Below are 23,742 nucleotides of genomic sequence, written 5' to 3'. Positions count from 1 at the left end.
TTAGTGGGAGGTGTCCCTGCCTGTGGCAGGGGGTTAGAACTGGATGATCTTAAGGTCCTTTCCAACCCTAACTATTCTATGAGTCTATGGAGTGACACTGATGGACTGTTGGATGCGAAGTGATTTCATACACTACGTGTTTGGACATTAGGGGTGTAGGAACTGCCAAGTGAATTCAGATCCATGTAACACATGGCTTCTATTGGGTCTAAAAACCTATAGAGGGTGCTTATGGATTGATCTACCCACCTGCAAAGTTACCTCCTGGCCCCAGACAGCTGAGGAAGGGCTCATCTTGCCTAGGGATAGGTGTCTGCCATGGATAATTCCACCTGAGCAGGTCACCTCTGCTCCCCGATCCTTGTGTGAAAGCACAGGCACTGTGATAAACCCTGCACCTCATTGCAAGCAAGATTTAAACAAAACCAGAAACTCACTCTAATCATGCTTCTTGCTACTTGCTGTAAAGGGAGCTGAGGGCAGTCAGCTCTGATGGAGATGTGACTGTGATGGATGACTTGTTATGGAGCAAGTGTTCCTCAGTTCAACAGGTCAATGCATGTGTCTGAAAGTTAAACTCAGGCTTAAATCAGACTGGTTTGGGTTGGAAGGGACCTTAAAGCTCCTCCAGTTCCAACCCCTGCCACAGGCAGGGACACCTTCCACTAGGGCAGCTTGCTCCAAGCCCCTGTGTCCAACCTGGCCTTGAACACTGCCAGGGATGGGGCAGCCACAGCTTCTCTGGGCACCCTGTGCCAGCGCCTCAGCACCCTCACAGGGAAGAGCTTCTGCCTAAGAGCTCATCTCAGTCTCCCCTCTGGCAGGTTAAAGCCATTGCCCTTGGCCTGTCCCTACAGGCCCTTGTCCCAAGCCCCTCTCCAGCTTTCCTGCAGCCCCTTTAGGCACTGGAGCTGCTCTAAGGTCTCCCCTTCAGGAGCCTTCTCTTCTCCAGGCTGACCCAGCCCAGCTCTCTCAGCCTGGCTCTAGAGCAGAGCTGCTCCAGCCCTTGCAGCATCTCCATGGCCTCCTCTGCACTCGCTCCAACAGCTCCACATCCCTCTTGTGCTGCTGCCCCAGAGCTGGATCAGGACTGCAGGGGGGGTCTCCCCAGAGCACAGCAGAGGGGCAGGATCCCCTCCCTGCGCTGCTGCTCACGCTTTGGGGGTGCAGCCCAGCACATGGGGAGGCTCTGGTCTCAAACGCACACTGATGGGTCATGCCCAACTACTTTGTGGGACTTGAGTGTGTGTTCTTTGGGCTGCCATGGCCCACGTTGTGTGAAATGCCTACGTTTTACTTACAAAGCCAGCCAAATCCCTTCCTTGAGGAGCTTATAACCCATGCAGTCACCAAAGGAAGGGGAGTGATGCGCTGGCTGGTGGTTCAGCCACTTTCTTCCCATCTCCATGTGCTCAAATGCTCTCATTATGCGAAAATTATTTAAGGACAAACACAAAATGTCATCCCCCATGAGTCAGGCTTTTGCTTCCGCACATCTGCTCTGTCACCATTAGGGCATTTCGAAGCTTTATCCTAATGTGGAGCATCAGCAGCAGGCAAGGCATTTCCCAGACAGAAGCAATGAAGGAGAAAGCTGCTGCTCAGCAAAGCTGAGAACAAAAGTTGTCCATCTTTAGGCTGGAGCATGGCCAAATGGCCCAAAGATGGGGTGGGAAGAGCAATGACTTCTGCACAAGGATGTGTTCGCTGCTCCTGCCTTCCCTCTGCTCCTACCTTGACCAATTCCCTTCTCCAACCCTGATGTCTTCTCCTAATTTAAGCTAAAAGTTCCATTTTCAGGAACATGATCATTTCAGAGCCTTAACAGCTCATTTCCTTGTTTGTTCCCTCTCCTTCAGTTGTGCCAGCACAGCTGTTTGCAGGGCCCGCTATGAATCAGACCAGGGAGCTGATCCTGCCAAAAAGAAGGAAAATTGATGCAAAACCCAAACTGCAGCCTCTTCCCCAGTGCTGGGTCCTTCCCCTGCTCTCATTCACTGTGTCCCAACAGGTCCCCTTGCGTGGAGAAAGGGAAGAGGAAGGTGGGATTTGCCGAGGTGTTGGCATTGCAGGGTATATGCAAGAGCCATCACACGTTTCCACCAAGCCTTCAGAGCTGGATGCTGCTTTCCTCCTGTGTGAAAATGAGCTGTAAAGAGCTGCTGATCCTTTGTTGTGTGCTGGCTCTGCATTTTGCATAGCAGATATGATACAGTATGTTTTGGAGGTTGTTTTCCAGGTGAGGCAGAGAAAGCATCAAGTGCTGTCCTGGGGAGGAGTATTTTGGACTTGCACAGACCAGGGGTGTTCAGATGAGACCATTCTATGACCTACTAGGATTCTATGGCTATTCTGTGATTCTATGATCTACTCCCATCTGATGCTCACCAGGACAGCCAAAGATAGAAGAAACAAAGCCCTTGCAGCAGCTGATTTAACTGATCTACTTTAGATGTATGGACCCTGCAGAAGGAGATAGGGCTGAAAGGACCTGGGTGCCAGAAGACTGACCAGAGCACAAACCCAGTATTATCCTGGGAATAAACTTACCATCTGCAGTCACTGACGGTGAATTGAAAGGAATTTTAAGCCTTCAGATTTCAGGAGAGAGACTTCAGGTGGAAACAGCATAAAAGACCCCATCTCCAAACGGATCAGGATCTGGTTTTGTGGCAAAAGGGAAATACCTGGAGGATATGGCTATGGTGTAACAGAGTGCATTTTCCTTGGGAAAGCTTCCCTTCCCCAGATGACAATCCTGGGACAGCAAGAAATAGCTTCTGAGTCCTAGGGGAACATGGGATCCAGAGCATGGGTCCCCTTCACTCTGGTGAGATGACCTGAGAACCGCTTTCAGGCTTCAGGATGGGTTTGTTGCCTTTCCTCTATGTGTCAGTATTGGGCTAGGGATTCAAAGACAAAGTCTGGCCAAACTCCCTTCTCAAACACTCATGGATGTAAAGAACAGAACTGAACTTCACCAACATCCTGGAAAACTGAGGAAGGGACAAGGGAAGCCTTGTTTCCTCGCACTGCAAGGAGACTGGGTAGACACATGAGACTGAAAACAGCCAACTTTGGCACAGATGTGCTAAGTAGACGTGCTTGGCCCACAGTGAACTGGGACCCATCTCCAGCCTTGGACATCAAGGTGAGCTATGTGGGAACACTGCATTTTCCAGTATCCATAAATATCCATACAGCTTCTGAGCTGGCCAGAGGAAACAAGACCCTTTCCAACACATGAGAGGTCAGTGGGGCTCGGTGTGGGGTACACTGATCTCTACCTAGTGTGAAGTGGCTATCTTGACAGGAGACATGATTCTCAGCACTGCTCTCACTTCACCAGTTGTTTGGTTCCTTCCTGCTTTGTTTTGAGCGACCAGACGTAGTGTGCAGCCAGCTACATGGAATTTCCACATGGATCTCTATGGAGAAGAGCAGACCAGTGATGTGGGTTTCCTATCACCCATATCTTCCAAACCCCCTCCTTGTTTCTGTGCTGAGGAGCTGGGCAGCTCCAGCAAAGGCTGTGGCTGTGCCATGGCTTCCAGATACTCACGGAAGACTGCAGAAGCTGAAAGTCTGGGAAGCCTTGAGCAGGCACCTTGCTGTACATGTACCATGCTGCAGAAGGCAGTCAGAAACCCCAAGAAGGGATCTATGAAACGCTGGGAAGCCATAGATCGGTGTCCTACTAAAAGTCATAGCAGCCGCAGATTTAACTGGACATTAACCTACAGAGGTGGGTGATGAGGATGATCGGGGGCTGAAGCAGCTCCTGTATGAAGACAGGCTGAGAGCGTGGCTTCCAGTGTCTGAAGGGGGCTCCAAGGATGCTGGAGAGGGGCTCTTCATCAGGGACTGGAGTGATAGGACAAGGGGTGATGGGTTCAAACTGAAACAGGGGAAGTTCAGGTTGGAGATGAGGCAGAAGCTCTTCCCTGTGAGGGTGCTGAGGTGCTGGCACAGGGTGCCCAGAGAAGCTGTGGCTGCCCCATCCCTGGCAGTGTTCAAGGCCAGGCTGGACAGAGCCTTGGGTGACATGGTCTAGTGTTAGGTGTCCTTGCCCATGGCAGGAGGTTGGAACCGGATGATTTTAAGGTCCTTTCTAACCCAAACCATTCTATGATTTGTTCCAGTCTAGTTTTAACAAGTCCATAACAGAGCAGCTCTTTGGGGTGCACAGGGCATCAGCCAGCAGCACCCATCTGGTGAAGGGTGCTGCTGGGACAGTCTCTGATCCCCTAAAGCACAAGGGCGAAGCAACAGGAGGAAGGGGAGGAGGGCATTGAGCTGAGGGGTGTTTTTAATCCTCTGTGGTTGGGATTTCTGGTTAATGCAGTGAAACCACTAATTACAGCTAATTAAACCTGCACTGAGATCAAAGCTCAGTGGAAACTACAGGGGGGGAGAAAACAAGACAGAAAAGAAAGGCAAAGAAAATAGGGATTTTGTTGTAACCAAGTCCTTAATTGAAAACTAAAGCAGCTTTCTTAATTAAAAGCAGCAAAAACAAAATGAGGGCATGCTCCATAGATACACGAGTCCAGCATCGTGATGGAGATAACATGTCTTTCCCATGCTGCCAGCAAAGGGAAGCTTTTCTTCTTAGAGCCTGTTTTGCTTCTGGCTCCTCTATAGGGAAGGTATTGCTAGCATTGCAAAGGCATTAGTGACTTTCACCTTCCGGAGCTCTGAGGACCTTAAACAAGCTGGGAGAGAGGAATTCCTCCAGAGTAACACATTTAGAATCCCAGACTGGTTTGGGTTGGAAAGGACCTTAAAGCTCATCCATCTCCAACCCCTGCCACGGGCAGGGACACCTTCCACTAGAGCAGCTTGCTCCAAGCCCCTGTGTCCAACCTGGCCTTGAACACTGCCAGGGATGGGGCAGCCACAGCTTCTCTGGGCACCCTTGTGCCAGGGCCTCAGTTTTTACAGTGTTATTGGTGGTTTCCTCACCAACACTGAGTCAAGAGGGTCTGTGAGCAGCATGTCTGCAACAAAAGTACTTGCTGGTAGCTCCCATTATCCTTCCTAGCGCACTACTCCGTTTGCTTTTGAATCTGTCTTCATTAAGTACCACAGCAATTGGACAAGGGGTGATGGGTTTAAACTTAAACAGGGGAGATTCAGGTTAGATATAAGGAAGAAGTTCTGTCTTGTGAGGGTGGTGAGGTGCTGACACAGGCTGCAGAGGAACACCACAGGAGTGCTGCAGAGCCACCTGAGAGCAGAACATCATTCCGCCACTAAACAAAGGGGATCCAGGTCAGGGTCCATTGGACCTTGGGTTCAATGCAGAGAAGTGAAGCATCAAGAATGGCTCTCAAAGGAGGTTTCCTTCTACCAGCAACACCCTCAGGCAGGCTGGGCAGACAGGCAGCGAGCACAGCTTGCTGGGTCTGTATCTATCAAGAAGAAAATCAGAGAGAGAGGAATAATATTTGGCAATGAGAAAGACTTCTTTGACAGTGCTGGGATGTCTGAGGGATCTCCAATGCGCACTGCTTCTACTTCCCTCTGCAGCACCCAGTAGGTGGCAGCAAGTTATTGCTTATTCCTCCTGCCTGGAAGGACCTTGTGCATTAGGCAAGAGGCAGAAATCTCTCCTGCCCCTGTATAATGAAACAAAAATAGCCCCCGCCTGCCAGTTATAGCAGGAGAGGAGCCCTGAATGCCAAGCATCCGAACCAGAACTGTGCCCTGGAACAAAGCACTCCCTGAAGCCCTGCTGCTGCACTTCCTTGTGGTATTTTCCTGTATTCTCCATGCACAAATCAGATCTGGATGGAACAACCCTGTCACCTCCATGGATGTTTGTGCTGAAAGCAACGGGCCTGTCTACACTGGAATATTGTAGCATCTCTGCCTCTTGTCACTGACTGAGCTAATCCTAAACCCAGAAGGTCTACATCCACTCCGCTGCTGTGATTCACTTGAGCTTATAAGCACAAATACAGTGCTTATTAGGTGCTGGAGCAGAGCTGAGGCACATCCACTGCTTCCCAAACCCATGCTAAGTCTCTTCCCATCACAGCCCTGTGCAGACATCTCACACTTAACCTTGGTATCCAACCCAACCAGTGGTGCAGCAGTTTGACACTGCCTTGAAAGAAAGCTCAAGCTCCAACTGCGTCCTCCTTCATCTATGCTCTCTTACCCTCCCCACCTAAATAAAGACAGGGTCTGGGTGCAGGGTGTGTTCCCAGAACCCATTTAGGATAACTGGTGTTAATTGTGGTGGCTTCCTACAAATGCCTTGGCAGTTCTCACTTAGAAACCAGTATGGGGATCGCTGCCATTCTCTCCTGACTCTGCAGCTGGCTGTATGAGTGCAGGGGAAGGGTTTGCCCTGAGAAGGTAAGAATACAAGTGAGTACATGTACGTCGTAGCCTCATGATGTACATGGGAGAGCACAGAAGCCGAGGAACAAGGTCAGAGCAGCAGCTGTGTTTTGCTGGGGAGCAGAAGCAAAGGTCACTCTCTTTTGTGAGCAATAAAGATTCACTCAGACCTTGTATAACAATAGACACATTTCATCACAGGGGGTTATTCATGGCTGAATAATGGCTTTAAGCTGAAATAGGGGAGATTCAGATGAGATACTGGGAAGAAGTTCTTCACTATGAAGGTCCTGAGGTGCCTGCACAGGGTGCCCAGAGAAGCTGTGGCTGCCCCATCCCTGGCAGTGTTCAAGGCCAGGTTGGACACAGGGGCTTGGAGCAAGCTGCTCTAGTGGAAGGTGTCCCTGCCCGTGGCAGGGGGTTGGAGCTGGGTGAGCTTCAAGGTCCCTTTCAGCGCAAAGCAGTCTACCACTCTGATTCTATGACCTACGAATCAGCATCCAGCATGCTGATGGCTTCTCTCCATGCCTCCTCACTGGGGACTTCTCCAGAGTGGTTGGGATCCACTGACAGTGACAATGTAGGTACCCATCTACTACAAAGACATGGTCAGAGCCAAAAGCCCTGGTAACATCTTTAGCAGCAGGAACTGGTTCCTGGTCCCCATGGGATGGATGGCCATAGCAACTACTGACCTGAATGGCAGCAACACGGGAACCTCCTATCTGAGGTGTACCTCTGGTTCACTGTGCTGCAAACCATTTCAGGGATGAAGGACACTTTCAGATGCACTAAAGACAATTAGCACCACTCAAAACCCTTTATCTAAGAGGTCAAAATGACACTGTGTTGTATGAAGTGTTCCCACTTCCTCACTGGTCTCTCCCTTCCCCTTGCACCCACCTCAATTCATTTTCAAGAACAGGGCAATTTTATCACTGCTGTGATTTTTTTTTTTCCCCAATGAAAAATGAACACTTAAGAATCAGGTGATCTTTTATTTAAGAATAAGTCTGAAGCAGAAACTGAGCCTTTTTTTGACTACATCTGACAAAATCTCTGCATAACCATGCAAGTAATTTTTGGTGGGGATAGAGGAGGAATAGGAAAGGTGGCACAAGGGAAAAGACCTGCCCTGGAATCCAAATTTGAAGCTGAATTTCTATGCCTCTAATGCCATGAATTGAATTCTATGTCTAAACCCACCACAAATCAGAGATATTTGGCACTCGTGCTGAGTTGCAGGCTTTGCAGTATATAGTATTATACATGGGAAGAAAATAAAGCTTTTTCTTTAATATAGTAGTGGACGCCCTAACAACCAACTGCACTTCCGCTGGCCAAGATGCTGAACGTGCATATATAAGGTAGAAAGCTATTCATATTTGTAGGGACTTTAGCAAATGCTACAGAGCCTTTTGTGACACCTCAGCAGTCAGAACCTGCCTGTTTTACCCTTTCTCCTGTCAGTGGAGAAGTTCCTTCCTACAACTTGGAAATTCATTTTCCCAATGGAAATGTGTCTGGCTCTGCCTCGTGATGCTCTGCTGAGAGTTTCCCTCCTCTGCTCTACCTTGAACTGAGAATCTTGAAGCAAAACTCATTTGAAAGCAAATCTTCCCTTTGGCGTGGTACGACCCCCAAAGCAGCAAATGCTGCTGTTGTCACCCACAGGTGACACATCTTATGATGAATGTGGTTGAAACAGCAAGAAACAGAACCAGCAAGTGGGACATGGGTTAAGATTTCACTGGGAATCCTCAATATGAGGAGAAATGTCTTCCCTTTCCAGCTTCCCTGGTTGAGGTTTCTACTGCCTAAGTCACCAAGACAGAGAAGAAAGGGGATGCAAAGTACTCTTTGAGGCCCATAGAAAGCCTTAAAGAACATATCAAAAGTGAAAACTAAAAGCAAAACCAGCCCCCAAACCAAAACCACCACATTAAACATTAAACATTTAAAGTCTTCTGTTCCTTTCTCAGATGGTTTGGTCTTTCCTATAAACTTGAGGACATCAGACTTTAAATGCATTCGCTTTCACAAAAGGAGCACAAAAGACCTGTTCTAGAATTAAGGCTACCCTACAATGACAGTATGAAGGGTGATGTATTTGGTTGTTAATTGCAGCTAATTGCTCCTCAAATCCTCAATGCCACACTCTGATGGACAAAGAAGTATCAAGAGGGCAAGGGAGCAATAGAGGTGGTGAACTGACTGTCCAGGGGAAGCACAAGCCAGTTGGCTTCAGATGAGGCTTACATCTAACCTGGCGGGCAAAGAGACCTAAAAGTGCCTGAGAAAACCACTAAAAACCCTATTATGCCTTCCCCTGGTCAAAGGAGCCCATGATTTCTCATCAAGTTCCTTATTGAAATCAGAGTAAATGTTGAATTACTTTGCAGAAGAGCAAATGAAAAGATCAGACAAAGAATCACAGAATCATAGAAACAACTGGGTTGGAAAAGACCTTGTAGATCAAGTCAACTGCTGCCCCAGGACTGCCAAAGTCACCACTAACCCATGTCAAAACCATGGGCAGCGAGTCCCAACCTGGCTTAGACCCACTTCAGCAATCTCTCCTTTTCAGTAATGACCACCCAGTTCCCTGGAGAAGCGAAGCAGAGAGGGAATTTACCCCAGTTACCAGCAGGTACAGGGGGAAGGATGAGAGGGTGAGTGAGTATTTAACCCATCAGCTCTGCCACTGCTCCTGCACATAAAATAACCACTTGCTCTCCATTTATCACATTAAAAAAGGCAAAACTGATAGTCAGCTACAGCACAAAACGCTTACAGATTCCTCTGTGAGCTGTATCACAGAAGTACAAATCACTTTTATCCTACACTGATGTTATTTTATGCTTTCTGGGGGTGAACTGTTATGTTTATTTTATAGTTTGAATAGACCTCAGTAACTGGAGTCCCTGGGGTAGCATGAAAACTTGCTCAGGTAATTGTACATTCAGGTGAGCAGGGCAGGGTTTGGATGCATGCGATGCCTTATGCAGAGGGAGAAGCTGGATAATAAGTATTCAGGAGTGATCTGAAGAACAAAAGAATAAAACATACTCTCTAGATCATAGGAATCTGCCCCAAAAGAAAGAGGGAAGTGATGCAGCCATGAAAGCTAAAAAGAAATGGTGTTGAATCTGTATTATGGGCAGCAATCTGTATCCCAGGTACCAAAAAGCAGCTGATGCTGCTGTGCTGTTTCTTCTGAGCTCCACAGCTCTTGATGATGGTACCCAGCAGCTCCAATGGTACAGGAGAAAACCTATTTGCCATGTAACTCATACAGGAAGAGGGCTGGTATGTGTTTGATCTATAAGAACTGCTGGGCTGGCAAGAGTGGGAATGGGATGACGTTCCCTCCTCTCCTTTCCCTTCAAACTCTGTATCAAATTGCACAGCTCCATGGCTATTCAACCCCTATCACAAAGATCTCTCCAGCAAAGAGCTGGCTGTGCTGTGCCAGCCTCCAGCAGCGCCTGGTCAGCATTCCATTACTTGGGTGCCAGTTACTGTCAGCACATGCTCAAGCTCTGTTCTGCTGCCAAAAACCTGGTCTAATTTATTTAGCGTTTCAACAGATCAGGGGGAAAAATAATATTAGGAAGGAAAGATTGAATTTGGGACATCTGTCCCTTGGAGAGTTAGGAATGGATTTTTCTCCCTCCCCCTCCTCCAGGCCTCAGCATTCAGAACTTCTCTGCTGCAATGTTATTAGGAAGAAACTAATTCAATAATGAGATCATTCCCCATATGAGAGCCCAAGTAAATGAGGCACTCAGTCAGATGTACTCTCCCTCATCTGAGGGAGTCATGCCTCTCTCATAATTCAGTCTCCAAGAGCAACGGCCGACTGATGATACCAACTACTTCCAGTTGTATATTCCAGTATTCCATAACCAAGCATCACACAGAACACTCACTTGGCCTACACACCTTAATGTGCAAGTTCCAGACCCTTCCCTTTGGTTATTTCTTGGGCTCAGCTGCCTCAACCAGCCGCTACCACAGGGGATCAACCAATACAGCTACCTGTAGTCAGCACCCTTGGTCCATGTTGGATCTAAGGTGCTGATGAAAAGGTTGGATTTGATGATCTGAAAGGTCTTTTCCAACTCAGTTGATTCTACGTGCAGAGCACGCACCATTTAGTGTTTGCTTTTACCCATTTGCTTATTCCTCAAATAATCCCTTTTGTGAGCAAAGCATTGAGATGGGTGCAAAACTTGCAGGGGATCTATCATGTCCAGTTACTATTACATGAAGAACAACAGAACTTGAAGGGAGATATCACCTGGCATCCCTGAGGGTCACACACACTGTTCCTGTGAGCTGCTAAAAGTTTAAGGCTTCGACAAACCAAAGGATTACTTATCTAGGTCCCAGATTCATCCAGTGTGAGTTCCATCCAATATTCAAGACCTAAACCTAGAAGCTTTTCCTTGCCTGGGTTTTGGTCTAAGAACTACATCTACGGGAAGCCCCATCTACAGACACTTTAGTGGGACCTTCACTTTGAGCTCAAGTGACCCATGTTGCTCTGAATGTTGCCCAACAAGGGGGAAAGCGAGTACTACAATTAACACTTCTGCAGGTTTAACTTGATATCCATCCAGTCACACGTGCGAGCAGTGCACCTTCTGGAAGGAGCTACCTCTTTATTCATGGACATCAAAACAGTAACAAACCCAACATGGGGCTCTCAGCTCACCTTGCAAAGTCCAGGTCAGCCTCTCGTGACATGGTGATGTTTGTCAGGTTTTGCTGGAGGATGAAGATGTTCCTACACATCTTCTTGATGCCAGATTCACTGATGCGCTTGAAGTAGTGGGCGCCGTTGATAAGGATGCAGGAAATAAGGTGGCCCAAACCTGCAAGGGTGAGGGAAACACTCCTTACATCACAAGAGTAAGACATTTAGTGACAATAATTCATCATAGAACCCATGAATGAGCGCTGTTAATGTGAACTGGAACAGGAGATACACTGCACTGTACCAGGAAATAGCCCTCAGTATCAACCCTGTGCATTCTAAGACTTTCCTCAAGGTTTCTTTCTTTAGTAAAAATGCAAAACACTTAAAGTATAAAACTCCCCAAACACTATGCAAACTTCAAGTTGCATTATCATAGCCATTGGCATTCCCAGGTTTACAATCAGGCTTTGCACAATATCGCTTTCTGTTCCTCTCTGTTTCTGGGCAGAGCAATGGACCACTACCACTCCCACAAACTGATGGTCTCTTAATCTGTTATCAAGGGTGGCATTATTCTCGGGTAAACTCAGAGTCTGAAAGAGCAGGAATGAGCCACATTTCAATGCACTTGATGTACAATCTCTCTCTGATCAGTCTTGAACAGTTGCTTGTGTCTGAATGTTGTCTCCATCTTTCCTCTGCTGCTGAAGGACATAGCCAGCTGCTAGAAGTCACAGCCACCCCCAAAATGATGTACTCATTTGTGTCACATTACAGACAACAAAAGCCCAGCCTGACTCACTCATACACGGGTCTGTACAAAACTAAATGTAGAAATCATAAAATGGTTTGGGTTGGAAGGGACCTCAAAGCTCCTCCAGTTCCAACCCCTGCCACGGGCAGGGACACCTTCCACTAGAGCAGCTTGCTCCAAGCCCCTGTGTCCAACCTGGCCTTGAACACTGCCAGGGATGGGGCAGCCACAGCTTCTCTGGGCACCCTGTGCCAGCGCCTCAGCACCCTCACAGGGAAGAGCTTCTGTCTTACACTGAACCTAAATCTCCCCTGTTGCAGTTTGAACCCATCACCCCTTGTGCTGTCACTCCAGTCCCTGATGACGAGTCCCTCTCCAGCATCCTTGCAGCCCCCTTCAGACACTGGAAGCTGCTCTGAGGTCTCCACGCAGCTTCTCTTCTCCAGGCTCAAAAGCCCCAATGTTCTCAGCCTGTCTTCATACGGGCAATGCTCCAGCCCCTGATGATCCTTGTGGCCCCTTGCAGATACTGAAAGCCTCCTTTAAGTGGTGGGTTGCCAGGCTTGCAAAGCCTTCCTCCCTTCTGACATATATTATTGGGCAATAGGAGCATCTCTAGTCCCCCCCCCCTTCTGACTTAGAGCAACCACCACAGAAAAGGACACGTATCTTGGCACTCAGGCAAGAGAACTGCGTGCGAGCGCCACAAATAAATACAGGGGAGATGAACCAAAACATGATTTATATTCTCCAAGGTAATCACAACAGATGAGACATCAGAAGAGCTAATGTTCTCTAAATTTAATTTTAGCAATGGAACGGCTACACTCCGGATAGGAACTGTGCCATAATAGAGCTGTGCTTGTAATTTATACACATGCCCTACAGCTTCCCGAGGAAGAGCTGTCCTGCACGTACATCAACTTACTGCTTTCCCATTCAGCATTAGCCCATTTCTCCTATTCAGGCAGAAATGGAATGGAGGCAACAGGGGTTTTGAGTGCCCTGTGTTGGCATGGGTCTGACTAATCAGTCTGCTGTAGGTCACAACAGTATCACAGTCTGCCTGATCCCCAAAAGGAATACAGTTAAGCTTTGGGATTACAATGGAGCACATCCAGAACAAGCCACAAGGATGCTCAGGGGCTGCAGCACCTCCCATATGAAGACAGGCTGAGAACATGGGGGCTGTTAAGCCTGGAGAAGAGAAGCTGCGTGGAGACCTCAGAGCAGCTTCCAGTGTGTGAAGGGGGCTACAAGGATGCTGGAGAGGGACTCTTCATCAGGGACTGTAGTGATAGGACACGGGGTGATGGGTTCAAACTGAAACAGAGGAGATTTAGGTTCAGTATAAGGCAGAAGCTCTTCCCTGGGAGTGTGCTGAGGCGCTGGCACAGGGTGCCCAGAGAAGCTGTGGCTGCCCCATCCCTGGCAGTGTTCAAGGCCAGGTTGGACACAGGGGCTTGGAGCAAGCTGCTCTAGTGGAAGGTGTCCCTGCCCATGGCAGGGGTTGGAACTGGAGGAGCTTTAAGGTCCCTTCCAACCCAAACCATTCTATGAGTCTATGATTTTATGGTAAATGCCTGACCTTCAAAGATGTACTGGAACTTGTGCTGCTGGAGGCTGGCACTCATGGCTTCCTCAATAGCACTTATGTCCTTATTGAGCCGGACAACGAGGGGGTCATAGTCCATACTCTCCACGTTGGCAACGATGGCATAGTTCCCTTGTTTAGCCAGTGGGATCAGGTAGTGGAAGCAATGAACTCTGCAAGACAGAAGAGAGAAATATTACAATGCATCAGCCCCAGTGCTAAAGTATCAGGGGGTATGCAAAGTGTTGGCATCTTAATTTCCTTCCAATGTTCAAGCTAGTAAAAAATAACACTGCATTTAAGCCTGGGTGAAACATCCCTTGCATTCAAAGCATAACTCAGGATCAGCACACTGAGACTGAGACACAGAGACTGAAAGCTCACACCAGGCTGGCCTGAAGAAAAGGGAGCTGTGTTGAGGTGGAAGAAGCTAGGATAGGTATGTCCTGGCTTCCATGTCCGCTGTCCTCCTGGAAACCATCCTCGAGGTGGCCGTCACAAGCCAGTTCAATGTAGTGCAATTCCAAGAGTAAAACATGGGATTATACTTTAGTGCCTGTTTCTATGCAATTGTACATAGGACTTTTTATAGGAAAATACCACAGCAGACTTAAGTAACCTAAAAGTCCATGGTTCTTTGCAGCAAAAGAAGTGGCTAATGATCTGAGTGTGCAGATTTCCTTTAAGGAAGCAGATCTCTCCATTACTGCCGGTGGTTGCAAACACAAAGGGATGAACGTTGGGAAGCTCCCACTTCACTGGGGATTTTCCTGGTTGTTAGCATCTCACTTTCAATCCTTTCCACTGGCTGCACAGAGTAACATGCTTTGGTGTATTTAAAGCATCGAACAGGAGCTCCTGTTAGAAGCACTGGAGAAGATGGGCAGTGGTCTGCTCTAAAGTGAATTGCATTTAGAATCACAGAGTTGTAGAATGGTTGGGGGTGAAGTAACCTTAAAGCTCCTCCAGTTCCAATCCCTTGCCACAGGCAGGGACACCTTCCACTAGAGCAGCTTGCTCCAAGCCCCTGTGTCCAACCTGGCCTTGAACACTGCCAGGGATGGGGCAGCCACAGCTTCTCTGGGCACCCTGTGCCAGCGCCTCAGCACCCTCACAGGGAAGAGCTTCTGTCTTACACTGAACCTAAATCTCCCCTGTTTCAGTTTGAACCCATCACCCCTTGTCCTATCACTACAGTCCCTGATGAAGAGTCCCTCTCCAGCATCCTTGTAGCCCCCTTCAGACACTGGGAGCTGCTCTGAGGTCTCCACACAGCTTCTCTTCTCCAGGCTCAACAGCCCCAATGTTCTCAGTCTGTCTCCATACAGGAGGTGCTCCAGGCCCTGAGCATCCTCATGGCCTCCTCTGGACTTGCTACAGCAAAGCAATTTGCTTTTATTTCTGCTTAACCCAAGTGTGATGGGAAGCCAGAGAGGTGTGAGGCCAGAAACCCATCCAGGCTGGTGTCCGTACCCTGAGTCTGGTTTACCTTTGGCATCACCTCCTATTATACACAGCTGGAAAGCTGCTCCATTTCCATATCTTACCAACCTTTTCCTGGAATCCTTCAAACCTCAGCTCACCTGCGATGCCTGCAATTCAGTGGCCATCAGATGATGGATAACAGGTTGAAGGACTGCTGACAATAACTAATGCCTGTTTGTTTGTAAAGCTGCATACTGACTTCACTAGAGCTCTGCCTGTGTACACAAGGACACAGTATAGCTTGGGATACGTCAGAGCAGAACAAACTTATGATCCATCAAATCTCATTGCCTGTCTCATGACATCCGCTTCTATTTGATGCTTCAGAGGAAAGGGAAGCAATGCAATACACCTGGCCCATAGGATACATAAGGAAAAATGCCCTCCCAGCTACAGAGTGGGCAGCTGGCAGCATAAAGAAAGGGATTTGCTGCCTTTGGTCTTTGCATGTGAAGGCAGAGACATCACAAAATTATCCATCCCTTTAAACAAATCCAGCTGGTTTCTGGGTTTGTCCCTATTTCAAGTAGGGAGAAAAGCTCCTATTTGCAATCCAAAGCACCATGGCTAATAAATGTGCAGAGACCTGTTAGGCTATTAAAACACCATTGTGCAGTTTTCTAAGGTCAAAGCCCCCTCAGACCACAGTATTCCTAGTCTCTGACACATAAGACACAGACCTCCCAAGGAAATTCCACTTTCAGTATCCTGCCTCCATCCCACATTTGGCCATCCATGATGATGGTGATGGGTTCTGGCACTTATGGGATGACCTAGAGAACAGGTTGCCCAGAGAACCTGCGGCTGTATTCAAGGCCAGGTTGGACACAGGGGCTTGGAGCAAGCTGCTCTAGTGGAAGGTGTCCCTGCCTGTGGCAGGGGTTGGAACTGGATGAGCTTTAAGCTCCCTTCCAACCCAAATGATTCTATGATGATTCTATGACCTTTGATGTTACAGCAGGCAAGTATATCTGCCTCAGATGCCATAATATGTCTCATTTTAACCTAAAGCCTCCCGAGCTCACCCACAATCCCCAAATCCAGGGTTTTTTACCTGACTTCCAAATGCAGAACCAGCAGGCAGCGGTCAGCCATCTCTTGGAAAGACCGGGCCAGCTCACTGAGGGTTTGCAGGATCTGTTCGGATGCAGGCAGGTGTTCCATACTGATGGAGTGGCTGTCCTGACCAGGAGACATGGCTAGCAAGAGAACACAGTGACACACTTCATCAATACCACCCCCCTTTTAGCAACCACAACATCTTGCCTTCTTCCAGCCTAACTACGTGTGCTCTCTCTCACCTTTGGCTGAGCAATCACATCTATAATTTGGGAGTGTGTGAGGCAACAAACTGCTTCTGCAATTGATTAAACTCCAAAGTGAATCTGAGAGGTTTAATCAACTACCTTGCTTGGGAAGGTATTGCTCTGTGATGAGTATTTCTGTAGCTGCAGAATCTAGGAACATTTATCTTGCTCTGTTCGGAGGGAGAAAACTGTGGCTTGGGAGCCAAAGCATGGCACCGACACGAAGGATGGTCTTTTCTGGTCACCACAGGCTTCCCTGTGCAATCTTGAGTGACTCTTTGCCTGCCCTCATCCCTTCAGAGGCATCTGGGAGGCTTTTTTCCTTGTTAATAAAACACAGCTCTTTGGGCAGTAAAGCAACTGAAAACCAGGTAACACATATGAGTTGGTCCTGGACCAACTGCTTCCCTCCCATTGAGAGCTCTGAAAAACCATCTTAAGTTTATCCCATCATCAGTTTTGGAGAGGTGTCAATGCAGATCTATCTGTGCAGCCTTCAGCCCTTATATTTCATCACAGTTACCTGAACCCTGAACCTTCTCCCCTGCAACATAAACTGCTGCCACTTGAGCTAAAGATGTAGTTTCAGTAACAAGAGTAACACACTGTTATCATCCATTCCTTCCTAATTAGAGGAAGCATATCCCAAATATCTGAGTTCAAGTCCTCATTCAAGCAGCGTTCAGTAATGACTTCCTGTGATTAGCAATGTTTGAAATCAGGCAGCCCCACTTAGATGACTTCCACTTGAATTAAATGATGGGATTGCAAGGGATCTCCTGGATCAAGTCAGTCCCTACGAGCCCTGTGTACCATGGCCTTGAGATAAACTTGTGTGTATTGAGTTGTTCAGGTTTCTGCCCCTGCTGGCTCCTTCAGAACATCACTTCTCTAACAGTGAGGTTCAAATTTGGGATCGAATTCCCAGCCAAAACGTATTCACTGATGTTTCATACTTGTTTTTTCACATGCCAACATTATTATTTGCCTTATGGAGTTCTCCATCCCTGGCACCTCTTCATAGAAACATTTAGGTTGGAAAAGACCCTCAAGACCATTGAGTCCAACTGTTAACCCAGCACTGCCAAGTCTACCACTAAAACACGCCATTAAGCACCGCATCTACAGGTCCTTTAAATACCCCCAGGGATGGCAGTTGCTTGACAAAAGCAACTCTCTGCACCCCTTCTGCTTTCAATTATCTTGACCTGAATATAGAATCATAGAATCATAGAATAGTTAGAGTTGGAAAGGACCTTAAGATCATCCAGTTCCAACCCCCCTGCCATAGGCAGGGACACCTCACACTAAACCATCTCACCCAAGGCCTTGTCCAACCTGGCCTTGAACACTGCCAGGGATGGAGCATTCACAACCTCCCTGGGCAACCCATTCCAGTGCCTCACCACCCTAACAGGAAAGAATTTCCTTGTTATATCCAACCTAAACTTCCTCTGTTTAAGTTTTAACCCGTTACCCCTTGTCCTGTCACTACAGTCCCTAATGAAGAGTCCTTCCCCAGCATCCCTATAGGCCCCCTTCAGATACTGGAAGCTGCTCTGAGGTCTCCACACAGCCTACTCTTCTCCAGGCTGAACAGCCCCAACTTCCTCAGCCTGTCTTCATACAGGAGGTGCTCCAGTCCCCTGATCATCCTCGTGACCCTCCTCTGGACTTGTTCCAACAGTTGCATGTCCTTTTTATGTTGAGGACACCAGAACTGCACACAATGCTCCAGGTGAGGTCTCACGAGAGCAGAGCAGAGGGGCAGGATCACCTCCTTGGACCTGCTGGTCACGCTCCTTTTGATGCAGCCCAGGATACGGTTGCTTTCTGGGCTGCAAGCGCACACTGAAGCCGGCTCATGTTCATTTTCTCATCAACCAACACCCCCAAGTCCTTCTCCGCAGGGCTGCTCTGAATCTCTTCTCTGCCCAACCTGTAGCTGTGCTGGCAGCACAACGTGACTGGAGCCTTCCCCTGGGGAACACTCTTTTGCTCTCCCGTATCTGCTGGTTTTCATGGTTACTTCACATTTCCAGCTGGCACTTGCTTTGTGATCAACCTGGGTAACAGAGGTATGTCATCTGCTGGCTTTAAGAAACATCTCCCCTTCTTTTCTTGCACTGACTTCCGCTACATGACAAACACTCAGCCAGACACCAATGCAGCTCTGCACAGAAAGGACCTGTACACCACCAAGGACAATAAACTTGCATTTCGATGGAGTCTGATGGAGTAAATGCCATTGCTGCTGTTTGCACAGCCAAAGACCCGCTTTGAACCTACGCTGAGCTGTGGATTTGCTCCTAAAATTAAACACATCTTTACATCTTGTCTGGAAAGAAAGAAACAGAACAAGGAGATGAAAAGACTCAATTTTGTGTGAAATAAATGGAAACGGAGGTAAACATACAAGACAGAACTGTACAATTAAAGGAGAGTGGCAACGCAAAAGGACTGAACGCAGCAAAGTGCCTAATTGTGCATCTAAATGTATTGTGAATTAAAGCAGAGCAGAGCAGCCATGGATGAAGCCTTGTAAAACACAGCTCCTGGAATTACCCTCCTTGAGCAGCTCCTGCAGTCACAGCTGGATTTATGAAGGGCTTTTTTTAAACCAAGGAGCATGGTAGAGAAATTCACAGCCTGGCAAATGCTGCTGAACACAATGAACTGGCCTGGGGCATAAAGGAGAAACAAAGAGGGAAATGAAGGTGACAATCCAGCCAGGAATAACACGGATGCCCCCTCCCAACACTTCTCCCAGCCTCAATCTGCTCACTGGAGTCTCTCCCACAAAGAAAATGGGATTATGAGCAAGGGGGTGATGGGTTTATTTACACAGCTTCTTATTCCCAGAGAACAGTGTTAAGAGATGACCCTCAGAAGGTGCTCTGGGAGAGCTGTTTGTGCAGCTGCACCCACCTTCCAGCTTCAAGACCTTCAAGTGACATTTATTTCCCTGGAGGGTAGCAGGATTTTTGGCTCAGGACCCCATCTAAGGGTGCTGTTTGGTCACAGCACAAAGCAGGAAACCTCACCTTTGTTATGGGGGGGGAATAAACCACCTATTTTTAGTACGAAATCCTACATTTTGAGAAGTTTCCATCAGCCTCACTCCTGGAGATGGACTCTCTGCAAGAATCATCTCTCTTTAGCAGTGCTGGGGCTGCAGCCTCTAGTTTGAGCGTGCCAACTCGCTGCAGCATTAACTCCCGGCAAGCACTGGAGATGGATGGACCCATCATCCGAAACGCAAGAGTCAGCTCATTTCTACGGTGGAGAGACACATGCACAATTTTTCCACTCTCCAGAATTCATTTACAGCCATTTAAGTGAAGCTGTAATTATATTTGTCAGTGGAGATAAGAGGAGGAGGGAGATGGGGACAATCTGCTCCTTATTGAAAGCCAGAATGCTGAAGTCCTTCTGGGTATTCAGAGCCCCCAGAGCATGGAGGTGATGGTGTTCTTGCTCATGGCAGGGGGTTGGAACTCGACGATCTTAAGGTCCTTTCCAACCCAAACCATTCTATGATTCTATGATGGCTTGGAGGATTCACACCAACTCCTATGCACAATGAGGACACTGGAGTGTCCTTTTGCTTTCTGAGATCAAAGGAAGCCTTTCTGAACCCATCAATTTTCCCTTCTCCTTTGGACATCCGCTTCACAGCCCACGAGAAAATCCCATTACTCCATCATTCTTGGCAACATGAAGCCACAGAAAGAGCTGTAGAAGCAAAAACTAATCAGAGCCTTAATTATGAAGGGGGCCTTGATTTAAATGTAATTTGGAGCTGGCTTTGGAGTTGGCCAGTTCTTTGGGCAAAGGGGTGAATGGGCAAATGTCCTGCATTGCACAGATATTCAACACACCAGAGCATGCTCTGAGCTGTCTACTGAAGAGGGAGATACCTCCAACTGAAATGGTGGAAAAGCAAACCAGCAGATCAACAGCCATCCACTCCTTCTTCCCCTTCTCCTACTTCATAACCCATTTACACCGAGCTGAACATGAGCTTTCCTCACCAACAAAATACCCAGTGGGTGGGTAAGCAGTGGCCAGCCTTGCTCCACTGGCCCTTGCCATCATGCAACTCAACAGATGAATTCCATTTGTTTTAAATGAGCTTCCTGTGCTGCTGGATAACAGTTATGGTTTGCTTGGGTTTTCTTCTAGCCGGCTGTAAGCACAGCCAAGGTTATCTCACACCAGGGAGAAGGAATGTTTCATTCCAGCAAACCTGAGAAAAATAAACTTAACGCGCTTGTTGTCAGCACTGATTTCAATCATCCTGCAATACAGTGCAATGCTGGTGCCTCCAGACAGATTGTGCCTTGTAAATCGATGGATGTAAATTGCCAGACCTTTGGAATATTAAACAAAACCTGCCGTGTTGCCCCTAAACAAACCCTGGAACCAATTGAGGTCTACAGCAGTGAGTCCTGCCTGCTCCCTGCTTGAGCGCAGTGGCCACAAACAGAGCTCAGTGATTTAATAGCACAAGGAGAACAATCAATCTAAGCTTACAGGCTCTGCCTCAGCTCCAATGCAACCTGAACATGAGAAATGAACCTCCAACATGCTCAGGCTTTCCATAGCGTATTTGCTTTACAGGGGAAAAGGGCAAAAATCCTTCTTATTTGGAATAGGGGTGCAGTATGAAACACTTGCTGTGCCCCACAGATAGCATTAGGGACTAATTCACAGCTTTTAAAACTTTAATTTCTTACTCCCTTCCTCTCCAGAAAAGGAAACTCCAAACAGTTGCAAATACACCCATGGAAAATGGAATCTAATATGGGTTAGGTGCTGGATTAGGCCTTTAGAGGCTCAGGGGTAACTCTTCTCTCTGTTGGAGGCTTTTCTGGGGCTCTCGTGCACTGCTTTCTCTTTCTATGCTTTAGTTCCCCGCATACAAAACCTGGCTAACATTGTTTTTATCCATCACTGCCTCTCAAGCTAAATTCTCCGCATCTCCTGTTCCTACAGCTTCGAGCGTCACGAGGTGGTGATGCCAGGGGGAGATGAAATGGCTCCTCCAACACCAACAAGAAAGAAGGATATCCGGATATTTGAAGGAAAAAGCATTGGGTGAAGTTGGGATGACTTGGATATGTGATTATATTGGGGTTTCTTTGAAGGAGATAGAGTATATCATACGGTGTGCACATTAGACGCAACAACAAGGACTTAGTTCCAAAGGCAGACTTGTGCCAGGTGAATTCCGTCTTCTGAAGACAAATAGCAGGAGGAAACGAATACTTCTTAAAACATGTCACCATTGCAAAAACCCCCTTTCTTTCTATTAAGCACCAGTCTGCCCATCTGGGCCGGAGCTGAGTAAAGCAAAGCTGCTGCTGTAGTGATGCTGGTGAGCAAGGGCTCTGGGAGGTGACAGGAACATCGCCAAGGTGCCCACTGCCCCACTGAAAGGTGACACAAGTGGCACAGGGCATCGCATCCGTGTATGTATGGAGGTGTATGTATTATACAGAGATGTATACATATGGTGCATGGAGATAGCTGCATTCGGCTGCAGTGACATGTCAGAACCTGCTGGAGATTAAAAAGCCTGAACAACCAAAGAGAACCAAACAAAGCAAATCAATGATTTCCTCTCGGTGGGAACAAATCCCAGGACCCTCCTCCCAAGCCCTTTTTCTCTTCCTGCTTATCTTTCCTCCCACTTTGATCTCTTATCGCTCTCGAGATGCCATCCTGATTTCATTTGGGGTGTAAACTCTCCTAGGAGCAGAGGTCTTCTCTTTTTATCCTCTTGCAAAGTGCTCTGCACACCTGCAGTGCTTGAGAAATAATGAACAACAACAACTATATGCAACCCATATGGCCACTTGGACCTGTTTCGGGCTGCCGGAGTATTATTTGAAGCTCTAAAGCATAGATCACTCACTGCCTACTTCTAAACTGCTCTGCTTGGGGATCTCAGAGCAGCAGCTTTATAGAAAAGGACTGGAATGAGCCATAAAATCTGGAGCTGGATTTTGATTCTCCCGAAGTTCATGAGATTCATTTCAGAGCTACAGGAATTCAGGAACCAAAGCTAGATTTTGGGTTTGACGTCCTCCCCCTTCCTTTTCACAAGTGTGAAACCTAAATTGTTCTCTTTATACGTTTTAAATATAGAGAAAAATCAGTCAGAGCAGTGACACCTTCCAACACTTCCAAGATCACAGTGTGGTTTGCATTGGAAGGGACCTTTAAAGGTCATCTAGTCCAACCTTCAACCCTCCTCCTTGGCCCTGATCTCTGCAAAGCTCTGACACATAGAGAACATTTATCACAGCTGATCATAGCAACTGATAGAGAAGCACAGGAAAGACCAAGGATTCTTGCTAAAACAAAACAAATACCAAGGAAGGCCATACTTTAAGAGGTTGGGACCTTTCAAACAAGACATGGGAGGATGGAATTACCTAAATACTCAGCACTGGTCCAGCTCACCTTTTACTAGGATCAATGGCAAAACCACGTGCTGGTGCTGAAGGGGGCAAAGTTATGTCAGTGCTTAAAAGGACAAGAAGTAAAGAGAAAGCAAGCTCAGGGACAGCTTCTCATTTATAGTATTCATAGTAAATTCCTACTAATGAATTCTGTTCCCTAGTAGTGGCAACCAGGACTGTATGGGAAGATACTTAAGGAAGGGATTTTCTCTTGAGGTTCTAATGAGAATGGAGAAGGAAGGAGCACTTGTGGCCCAAACTTGTGGCAAGCAAGGCAAAACTGAAGGCTGGCACCATCCATGTGCTTCTCCCCTCCGCTCCGTGTTAGAATCCAACAGTGTGAGAGGGGCACAAAGCAGCGTGGTGGAAAAAAATCACTGCAACCTCATTGGCGATGAGTGGTGATAAGCAGGCTGGGCTGCGGTGCCCATCAGTTCAGTAAACACTGATGATGAGGAGAGCACAGACTGTCACTGGTGATAAAGGACGGGCTAAACCCTCTATTGGTTTTTCATTTGGGGAATTAATGTTTTCCTATGGCGTGTGTACACTCGCCACTTAATGAATTGTCTCGTTAGAGCTGCCTGCGGAGCTCCTCGCCTGCCTCTGCTGGCGGGCATGCATTTCACCAGGAAATTAGCACTCTGAAATAGGCAATAACTCCTCCACAAGCGGTTTGTTTGCCATTACCTACTGCAAGCATGCAGGCTCGGGAAAGGGATAATCAGGAGGGACAAAAAGGTCTCTCTGAAGGCAAAAGATGCTACTTCCATCATATGACAACACACTGGTTTGGTTGCTTAACGCTTTTCTTTAAGCACTGTGCATTCAAGTGTGGAAAAGGCTTGGAAACCCCACCAGACCTCTCGGGTCATAGATAAAACTCCGAAGAGCAGGGTTTTTTTCACTGAATAAAGTGAAATTGTGAAGGTGGAGCTAGGAGTAGGAGAGTTATCACAATTGAAAACAATCAATATGGAAGGATCACAGAATGATAGAATGGTTTGGGTTGGAAAGGACCTTAAGCTTATTCAATTCCAACCCCCTGCCATGAGCAGGGACACCTTCCACTAGAG

General features: G+C 47.5%; 1 protein-coding gene across 1 annotated transcript in view; it reads right to left on the bottom strand.

Annotated features, from left to right (window-relative positions):
* EXOC4 (exocyst complex component 4) overlaps window positions 1-23,742 on the bottom strand; it is a 394,313-nt gene that overhangs the window by 21,346 nt on the left and 349,225 nt on the right. The window contains exons 15-17 of the mRNA XM_062634253.1: window positions 15,944-16,088; window positions 13,399-13,577; window positions 11,072-11,231 (exon numbers count right to left, since the gene is read on the bottom strand). Of these exons, the coding sequence (XP_062490237.1) occupies window positions 11,072-11,231; window positions 13,399-13,577; window positions 15,944-16,088 (484 nt within the window). The remainder of the gene's footprint in view (window positions 1-11,071; window positions 11,232-13,398; window positions 13,578-15,943; window positions 16,089-23,742) is intronic.

Source organism: Pezoporus occidentalis, unplaced genomic scaffold, assembly GCF_034315485.1.
Source record: "Pezoporus occidentalis ecotype Australia unplaced genomic scaffold, CSIRO_AGI_Poc_V1 ctg42, whole genome shotgun sequence".
NCBI lineage: Eukaryota > Metazoa > Chordata > Aves > Psittaciformes > Psittacidae > Pezoporus > Pezoporus occidentalis.
This window is presented reverse-complemented; position numbering and strand designations above follow the sequence as displayed.